The sequence below is a fragment of the Oryza brachyantha genome, chromosome 9 (assembly GCF_000231095.2).
Source record: "Oryza brachyantha chromosome 9, ObraRS2, whole genome shotgun sequence".
Classification (NCBI taxonomy): domain Eukaryota; kingdom Viridiplantae; phylum Streptophyta; class Magnoliopsida; order Poales; family Poaceae; genus Oryza; species Oryza brachyantha.
The window spans coordinates 8535915-8545949 of NC_023171.2; the positions used below are offsets into that span (position 1 = coordinate 8535915).

General features: G+C 46.1%; 1 protein-coding gene and 1 pseudogene across 2 annotated transcripts; one reads left to right on the forward strand and one right to left on the reverse strand.

Moving 5' to 3' along the window:
* Positions 1 to 1065: 1065 nt before the first annotated feature.
* On the forward strand, positions 1066 to 5372 carry LOC102718487 (alpha,alpha-trehalose-phosphate synthase [UDP-forming] 6-like). 2 transcript variants are annotated; one of them, XR_005812420.1, is made up of 4 exons: positions 1066 to 3810; positions 3941 to 4214; positions 4311 to 4818; positions 4901 to 5372. XR_005812420.1 is itself a non-coding variant. In XM_040527415.1 (4 exons), the coding sequence occupies exons 2-4, from the start codon at positions 1775 to 1777 to the stop codon at positions 4635 to 4637; spliced, it is 2637 nt and encodes an 878-aa protein (XP_040383349.1). In that variant the 5' UTR covers positions 1066 to 1504; positions 1586 to 1774; the 3' UTR covers positions 4638 to 5372. The 2 variants fall into 2 exon arrangements, 1 of the variants encoding a protein (XP_040383349.1); XM_040527415.1 differs by having other exon boundaries at positions 1066 to 1504; positions 1586 to 3810; positions 4311 to 5372.
* A 763-nt stretch (positions 5373 to 6135) lies between these two features.
* LOC102707612 lies at positions 6136 to 9087 on the reverse strand (annotated as a pseudogene).
* Positions 9088 to 10035: the final 948 nt, after the last annotated feature.

Consider the following 10035-nt stretch of genomic DNA (forward strand, 5'->3'; position numbering starts at 1 on the left):
GATAATAAATTAATGATATGTTTATTTCAAAATACCCACCGGGTACCCAGTGGGTACCCGAGCATCCGCCGGGTATGGGTATGGGTATAATATTTTGCCCTTTAAGCAATTCGAATACGGGTCGGGTATTCATGGGCGGGTATCGGGTCGGGTATGTTACTGCTCTGCCCGTACCCGATCTAACCCATTGCCATCCCTAAACCTCATATGCCTTTATTTCTCCTCCGAGATTTATTAATCAAATATATTTTTACCAACAAATATAGTGACAAAATATTGTTTGTCAACGTAATGTGTGCCTCCCAAAATGTGTTTATCGATGGACAACACTTTATCTGTCTGGTGTAGTTGTGTAGGGCCTCCAATTCTTCTGTTTTGTGTTTGCTTACGTGAGTAACCCTCTTCTTTATTCGTTGATCACTGGTATATAACACGTACACGTGAATTTTTGAAGAAAAAAGAACTCTGCCTAATCATAAAAGCATGACATTTTTGACATTGGCATGCATGGTAATCTAAATCGGACTTCAACTCTTTCTAATTTTATCGGTTTAAATATATTAGAGTGATGGTTTGGATGTTTCATGCAAAAAAACCAAACGTCATATTTGTAAACGAAAAATAATTTATAAATAAAAATCTTGTATATGTCTTTTAGCCGTCTAAAAGTCAAGGCAGAAAAATAAACTTGGGTAAAAAAGCCCTAAAATCAACTCCAAAATTTAAATTTAAATTTTAACTTATAAATATAAGCATAAGCAATGCAATTGTAACAGAAAAATATTCGTGATAAAAGACTAATACCCCGATTGAAGTGTACTATCTTGCATTACCTGGCTGACAACCATACCCGGCAGGCAAAATAATTAACGTTGCCTCTGGTACCAAACAGTACTTAATTATATAGTACAACTAATAATCATAAACCATCAATGTTTTTTCTTTCTACAGGGACGGCAGAGCTTGTCCTCAAAACGGAGGAGCCACAAACCGCAGGGTGTTTCCCGCAAATGTGATTATTTTATTCGGTGTGCGCGTCTTGGTGTCGTGGGCGAGCTCTCTCTTCCTCACTGCTCTGCTCTGCTCAGCTCAGCTCAGCTCAAACTCTAGCTCGAGGAAGAAGAGAGAAAAAAAATCGCAGCTTGCAACGCTAATCTCCTTGTACTCTCTTTTCTCTTATTACTTATAGCTGCAGATCCGCCTCTCGCAACCCAGCTCTTGTGATCCTCAAGAGCCGCTCCTCCTCCTCCACGCGCGACCCAAGAATCAATCAGTCGCTGCTCGAGAATTTCCAGTTCAGAGGGAGGGAGAAAGGAGGGATCTTCTTTGCTCTCCTCCATTGTTTTCTTCGTCTTCTTTCTTGCGGATTCTAGGAGCTGTGCTGTGCTTTTTTTGGTGGTGGTGGTGGTGGTGGTGCGAATGGCGTCGGGGCGGTGGTGCGAATGTGGCGCGGCGATCTGTGGAGATGTCGCTGCGATCTGTGGCGGATTAATTTGACCGAAAGGTGCTCGTCCTTTTCGGAAAGGAGGGGGGGATTTGTTTGTGTGTTTTTGTTTTTGATTTTGGTTGGGTTTTTTTTGATTAGGTTGGTTGCTTTGTGTGATTCGATTCCTTGCCGCGCGAAATCTTGGTGAGATTTTTTTTTTCTCTCCTCCTGCGGGGGTTTGGATCCTTTGCCTCCCTCGCCGGACATTTCCTCCGCGCGCTCTGGTTCTTGGTTGTTGGCGGATTGGGTTGAAATCTTCGGGATCTTGGGGGCGGCGGCGGGCGGGGGATGGTGTCGAGATCGTACTCCAACCTGCTGGAGCTCGCCGCCGGCGGGGGCGGCGGCGAGCCGCTGCCGTCGCTGGGGAGGAGGCGGATACCGCGGGTGGTGACGGCGCCCGGCATTGTGCCGGACCTGGACTGTGACGGCGGCGGCGGCGGCGGCGGCGACGACGCGGCGTCGGACCAGTCGTCGTCCCACGCTCCGCGGGAGCGCACCATCATCGTCGCCAACCAGCTCCCCATCCGCGCGTCCCGGCGCGGCGGCGGCGGCGGGTGGGAGTTCTCGTGGGACGAGGACAGCCTCCTGCTGCAGGTCAAGGACAGCCTCCGCGCCCACCCCGACCGCCCCGACATGGAGTTCGTCTACGTCGGCGGCCTCCGCGACGACGTCCCGGCGGCCGAGCACGACGAGGTGGCGCAGCAGCTCCTGGAGGGCTTCCGCTGCGTGCCCACCTTCCTGCCCGCCGACCTCCGGTCACGGTTCTACCACGGCTTCTGCAAGCAGCAGCTGTGGCCACTGTTCCATTACATGCTGCCCCTCTCGCCGGAGCTCGGCGGCCGCTTCGACCGCACGCTGTGGCAGGCCTACGTGTCCGTCAACAAGATCTTCGCCGACAAGATCCTGGAGGTGATCAGCCCCGACGAGGACTACGTCTGGGTGCACGATTACCATCTCATGATCCTGCCGACGTTCCTCCGCAAGCGGTTCAACCGGGTCAAGCTCGGCTTCTTCCTCCACAGCCCGTTCCCGTCGTCGGAGATTTACAAGACCCTGCCTGTTCGCGAGGAGCTGCTCCGGTCGCTTCTGAATGCCGATTTGATCGGGTTCCACACCTTCGATTATGCTAGGCATTTCCTGTCCTGCTGTGGAAGGATGCTCGGGTTGAAGTACGAGTCGCAGAGGGGCTACATTGCACTGGAGTATTATGGTCGGACTGTCACCATCAAGATATTGCCGGTGGGTGTTCATTTGGAGCAGCTGCGGTCGGTGCTCAATCTGCCGGAGACGGGGGTCAAGGTGTCTGAGCTTCTCAAGCAGTTCTGCGACCAGAACCGGCTGATGTTGCTTGGCGTAGATGATATGGACATCTTTAAAGGAATTAGCTTGAAGCTTTTGGCATTTGAGCAGCTCCTGATGCAACATCCCGAATGGCGAGGGAGGGTGGTTCTTGTACAGATTGCCAATCCAGCGAGGGGCCGGGGGAAAGATGTGAAGGAGGTGCAGGATGAGAGCTATGCAATGGTGCAGCGTATCAATGAGGCATTCGGGCGGCCAGGTTACCAGCCAGTTATATTGATCGATCGGCCACTGCAGTTCTATGAGAGAATGGCTTACTATGTCGTCGCTGAGTGCTGTCTTGTGACTGCAGTGAGAGATGGCATGAATCTTATCCCATATGAGTATGTAATTGCTAGGCAAGGCAATGAAAAACTGGACAGGATCTTAGGTATCACTCCATCTACACGGAAGAAGAGCATGCTTGTTGTGTCAGAATTCATTGGCTGTTCGCCCTCCCTAAGTGGAGCAATTCGGGTAAATCCTTGGAACATCGATGCTGTGGCTGATGCAATGGACTCAGCTTTGGAGATGCCAGAGGGGGAGAAGGTTCTGAGGCATGACAAGCACCACAAATATGTGAACACACATGATGTCGGATACTGGGCGAACAGCTTCTTGCAAGATCTGGAGAGGACTTGTCTGGATCATAGCAGGAGGCGTTGTTGGGGGATAGGGTTCGGGCTAAGGTTTAGGGTTGTAGCCCTTGATCCAAACTTCAAGAAGCTTGCAGTTGAGCACCTTGTCTCAGCCTATCGGAGGACAACCATGCGGATCATTCTCTTGGACTATGATGGGACATTGATGCCTCAAACATCATTCGGTAAAAGCCCAAGCTCTAAAACAATAGACATGCTGAACAGCCTGTGCCGAGATCAGAACAACATGGTCTTCCTTGTTAGCACAAAGAAGCGGTCAACTCTAGATGAATGGTTTCCATCATGTGACAACCTAGGACTAGCTGCTGAACATGGATACTTCCTCAGGTAATTATTCTCTCTATTTTCTGCAAAATCAGAAGCAATGATCACTAATTTCTTACTGAAATGAAATTACCATGACTTTGTACTAATTTAATTTTAACTGAACTACTATTTGCACTTGTAACTGCTGTAGGCTGAGGAGAGATGCAGAATGGGAGACATGTGTCTCCGTGACAGACTGCAGCTGGAAGCAGATCGCAGAGCCTGTGATGAAAACATACACCGAGACAACAGATGGGTCAACAATTGAGGACAAGGAGACTGCGATAGTCTGGAGTTACGAGGATGCTGACCCTGATTTTGGATCTTGCCAAGCCAAGGAGCTCCATGACCATCTGGAGAGTGTCCTTGCAAATGAGCCAGTTACAGTAAAAGCTGGCCTGAACCATGTTGAGGTGAAGCCACAGGTAAGCTGGCTCACAGCAAAGCTGTGCTCCTACCTTACTAGTGTTCACATGACACATTTCTGGTAGCTAAGTTTCGACCTATGAACTGTTCTACAGGGTGTAAGCAAGGGCCTTGTGGCAAAACGGCTGCTATCAATAATTCAGGAGAATTGCCTCCTTCCGGACTTCGTCCTGTGCATCGGTGATGACCGCTCCGACGAAGACATGTTCGAGGTGATCACCACCGCAGTACAGGACAACCGTCTAAGTCCAGATGCTGAGGTCTTCGCCTGCACCGTCGGTCGCAAACCCAGCAAGGCCAAGTACTACCTGGATGATCCAGCTGACATCGTACGTCTGATCCAGGGGCTTGCCAATGTCTCTGATGAGATGCACGGCGTCACGCCCCTGCCCCTCGACGCAGCAGACACCGCCCTGAGGTGAAACACACCTGCCCCCAGCTCCCCAAATAAGGCATGCCATCTTGGAAGGGATCATCGCACGCTGCTCCCAGGTGTACATACTCTAGGAATGCAATGAAATGGAATCGAAACGCATCGTCCACAACTGGCATCCTTTCAAAAAAACATGTCCTTTCTGTGTCAAAATACGAAACTTTTCGCCGGTGTGTACATAAACTCCGCTGAAAAATTAACCCCATGTTCTTCTGTCAAAATTCAGTTCAGTTTCCATTCTACCATCACCAGATCAGGCTCCAGAGATGGCCAGGATGAATCTGCAACCACTGGAGTCTTCATCCACTCCTTTTGCTACCGTGGTGTTTGGTGCCAATGGTTGTTGGTGCGGGCGGCCTTTGCTGGCTGCTGGTGGAGGTGCCAATTATTTCATCTTCTTTCTTTCTTTCGGCTTCAGCTCGTGCTGCTGTACTGTGTCCATGTACTGCTGCTGCACAGTGCAACGGGGCTTTGGATTGGATTAGGTCTCTTCCAGCTTGTGTAAGTTCTTGCTTACAATGATGGATGGCAATAGTGGAGGCTGAGAGGGTGGTTGCAATGCTTGATTTTTTTTTTTTGTTCTTATGCCGTATGGGGTAAAAAGGCTACAAGATGTTCATGCTGGTGATGAGATAAGGCTATGCTGTCTATGTTCAGTAGTAGTGACTGGCTGTAAAGAGATTAACTTTTCTGGCTGAATTAAGCAAAACATTTCTTTGCCTCACCGTTTTCTTTTGGACATTGGGGTGACCGTGAAAAAAACTAAACATTATATATGCAAATGAAAAATAATTTATGAATAAAACTTTTGTGTATATGCTCATAGAGATCTAAAGCCAAAGCTGAAAAATAAGTATACTGAAAAAACCTTTAAATCTATTAAAAATTTAAATTTTTGTTTATAAGCATAAGAAAAACAAAGAGAAAAACAAGAGGATTGTCGTGGACTGTCTCCAGGTTGATAGGACGTTGGAATGTGATTTTCTCTTCCTATTCAGTGGCTTTCTCAACATCCAGAGGATCCGTCATTTTATAGCTTAATCAGGGCTCCGTTTGATGCTGCGGTGTAACGCATGTGTAAGGCATGCGGATAGGCTACATTAATGGCTACTCCATCCAAGCCTTGTGTAGGGTGAGACAAGGATGGGCTTGTAACAGGATTAGGTTAGGTCTACCCGATCCTTTTTTTTTTCTTTCATTATCTTTTCTTTTTTGAGATGGATAGGTCTACCTGATCTAATATGATATTGTTTGGTCAAAGGAATTTTCTTTTGAGGAATTGGGTAGCTGTCAATCTGTCATTTGTTCAGAGAGGGAGAGAGAGAGATGTTTGTCATCAGTTTGTACGTTCTGTTGACACTGCAGGCAATGGGAAAAAATATTATTTACAAGGTGAATTGAATGTCCTATAAGAAGGCTTCTGGTGACAGTAATTAGCAAATGGTTATGCATCTCCTTGATACAAATCCCATTCTACCCACATAAATCAATAAGTTTGGTAAAACCCTACACTTGTGAATCTGAGCATTTCATTTGTTTGTACACAGGGCAGATATCACTCCAATAGGAGAAAAGACACAAATAGATAATCCACAGATTTTGCACAATGGACAGATCCCATGTTTATATTTCTTCTGGAGTATGTATAAACCCTACAATGATTACATGGAACTATTCAAATGTTACAACATTCGAAATGAGTTTTCGGTTACAGACATGAAACAAGAATTCTACCTCAAAAAAGTGAAAGAGCATATAGCACTTCGGTCAACTTGCGTGTGTATTTCTAAAGAACATTATGCTGCACATGGTAAAACTGTGGACTGTGGTAGCATCTTACTCCAAACAAAATTCGATGTACCTGGGGGTCTCTATAAGGCTCTGTAGCAGCAGCAAGTTCCATATCTGACTTGAAAAAAAGGCTAACGAATCTGATCCGAACTGTACATTAGCATCATTTCTAGTCTTATGGGTGCATAGTATCATCTTGATATTGTCAACCGCTTCCATATGGGTCGCCAGAAGTTCCATAAATTAAATGCTAGGGTGAAACAGCATCTGTATAGAAAGCACAAATGGAGCTCTAAGGATTCTGTGGAAAAAAATCCACACTGAAGTGCAGCACTAAATCTGTGCAAAGAGCAGCTCATTCTAAATATCTGGTATACCAGGAAGGCACCAGTGCAAGCATTCGTTAATTCCTGTTGAAGCTTGAAAGTAGAATTAGATATATGCCCCTCATCTCGTAGCTGTGAAATACCAGTTATATCCAAAAGCTTAACACGAGTTCCATTCACAGCACTCTCCACAGGCAAGTCACTGAATGATCCTGCAACACCTCACTTCCATTAGACAAGTGAATGGTATTGCCACAGCTTCCCTCGGTGTTCCAGTAACCAATGACAAAATGCCTGGGTAATATTGTCCTCAGGAAAACTTTCATTTGAGGATACTGCACAAGTTCTGAATCCACCCATCTGGCAATGCTGTACAATGCAAGATTTTTTGCACGGTTCAGATCTGCAAGTCTACCTTTGCCTATAGGCTTCCCATCAGCGTACAATTCCCAGTGATTTCCATTGAACTTTCCTCTGTTCCAGTGATGACCTGTGTTAAGTACTAACACATCAAAACTGTGGAGATACTAACGCATCTCACATCCATGTGGCTGCCACCGAAAATTCTCATAAGAGAAGTATGTGCGTTCCATCATTCGACATGCCCACATCTTTGATAGCCACTATTTGCACTCATTACTGGAATAGAGTGGCCGCTTCTTGTCTTCCACCCATTTCCCTTTTGCATAATCACAATCTGAGGTAAAAACAAGATTCTGTTATAAAGACTTGAGAGGCAAACGATAAGCATAAGTCAGAAGTACACAAATGAAAAATGCAGTACTTCACTTAGCATCATGCCATTCAAGTAATTAGAACTACCTTTGTTCTGTCTAGCTGTACGATCTCCAAGAACTTGCTGCTCCTGCTGTAGGAAACCTGACGTCAGAAGAGACATACAATGAACTTGTGAGCAAACATAGCAATAGCATGGGGTGGATTGTGCAGAGTTAATGTTAATCAGAATAACAATCCATTATAGTAGTATGTAAATTTCAGAAAAAAGTAGGGAAGAACCTTGAGAGAGAATTTTCAACTTTTCTGGTGTTGAGCTGAAGATTGAGAACTGGAGCTTCTTCCAGTGACAGGATAACAACCAGCAGGCATAGTTCTTTGACAAGAGGTCTATGTAGACACCCACCTTTCATCCCTGAAAGGTCTTATCTAAAACAATCTTGGAAAGGTATCATAGGACCTTAGCCTCCTCCAAGGAACTCGGATATCACTCTAAATTGATGACATCAACATCAAACCTGCAAATGTAGATGAACCAATCTGGTCCGGGCCTGGAAAAATATCATGGAAGATAGCAAATGCCTGATGCATGAAAGATAGAAAACGCATGCACTAATGTTTAAGCTGTGAGCTGCAAGCTAAGGACGACATTGTTCCTAGAATACCTGCCAGACTGCCTTCCTCTTGATTGGTTGGTCTCAAATCCATTCCGCCGTGGCCACCAAGCATCAGAGAAGCCATGGCTGACAGGAGGTCTGCAGCCTGCAGGAACATTGCATCTGAAAAGCCTCTGGCGCAGAAGGCAACAGATCATCTTTGATAGTGCCATATGTCTCCTTTGAATCAAATTGTACACAGTACAATCTCCAGAATTCATCTATTCATCTGAACTTCCGTACTGTAAAGTAGTGATCAGTGTTGATCACCTGTTTAATCTCTTACTATGATCCTATTTGTTCCAATTGTATGTGTGTCAAGTATATGAAGGCTTACTTAAGCTAATAATTCTATGTCCAGTGTGGTGTCTCAGTGGCATTTCACTAACACTGTGCCTATCATCCAGAGAGGATGAACATGAATCACATGTCCGGTTTTGCCAATTGAATAGAATTAAATCTACATGTAACATATACTGCATACACCAGAGGGCAAAATGTCCTCATCTTCATCTTATAATCTCAATTTCATCTAACAACAGTTTTATAGAACATGATACAGCAAAAGCAGTGAAAACATCTATTTTGGAACTCCTTCCCAATTGCAACCCATTTATGCAACAAGATTAACACACATACTGCACGCATCCATATACATATATCGATTATTCAGTTATTCTCTCACGGTAGTTTTAGCCACTGAAGAAGCTCACAACACAACAGCTAGGTCTTAGAGCAGGTACAATAGCAGGCTATAAGCCAGCTATAAGTATATTTTAAAGAGATAAAGAGGGAAGAGAGACAGATGTGTGCTATTAATTTATAGCCAGCTGCATACGGAATCTAAGACACAGCGTGTGTATGACATGTGGAACCATATAGTAATGTTTTGGAGGTAACTATTATATGAATTGACTATTAGATTGAGTATAGATGAATTGGAGCTAGTAGTTGGTTATACTATTGAACTTGCTCCGCCGCCGCCGCCGGCAGCGCTGGAGCAGCCTCTTTGGGCTTGGAGAAGCTGGAGATGTCGCTCCCGGCGAACCACTTCTCCCAGTTCCTCCCGTCGGCGTGCCTGTACTCGACGTGCGACAGGGTGCCCGGGTCGACGCAGGCGACGGTGACGGCGACGCCGTCGGGGTTGGAGCGCGGGGTGTAGAAGGAGGTGATGCCGCAGGCCCTGCAGAAGGTGTGCTTGGCCGTGTGGGTGCCGAAGGTGTAGGTGGTGAGGAACCCGGCGGCGGCCGGGTCGAGCGCGAACCTGGCGGCCGGGACGACGAAGTGGGTGTTCCCACGCATGGAGCAGTCGGAGCAGTTGCAGATCCACGCCACCACGCTCGCCGGCGCCTCCGCCGTCCACCTCACCCGCCGGCAGTGGCACCCGCCGCTGTGCACCACGTCGGCCGTCGCCTCCGAGCTCATCGCAGCGTGCTCGTCTTCGGTCTCCGCCTCCGCCTCGTCTTTATCTTCTCGATACTCAACTGCCACGTGGGTTAGTTGACTAGTAAGAGTTGACTGCAGGGAGACCCAACAGAGGCACAGAGCCGCGGCTGGGCTAGCACGGCTGGGTCTCGTTAACTTATGCCTTGGTTAGATTGTAAAATTTTTTTAAAAAACATCACATCAAGTTTTTGATACATATTTAAAAAGTATTAAACGTAGTGTAATTACAAAATAAATTTTAGATTTCTTTTGGAAACTACGAGACGAATTTTTTGAGTCTAATTAATTCGTCATTAGCACATATTGGTTACTGTAGTACTTATGGCTAATCATGTTCTAATTAGGCTCAAAAGATTTGTTTCACAATTTTCTCATATATATATTTAATGCTTTATTTAGATGACCAAAATTTCGATGTGATGTTTTTAGGAAA

Coding starts and splice junctions, on each gene's coding strand:
- LOC102718487 (XM_040527415.1), top strand. CDS start 1,775: ATGGTGTCGAGATCGTACTCCAACCTGCTGGAGCTCGCCGCCGGCGGG. Junction 3,811..3,940: donor GAACATGGATACTTCCTCAG/GTAATTATTCTC, acceptor TAACTGCTGTAG/GCTGAGGAGAGATGCAGAAT. Junction 4,215..4,310: donor ATGTTGAGGTGAAGCCACAG/GTAAGCTGGCTC, acceptor ACTGTTCTACAG/GGTGTAAGCAAGGGCCTTGT.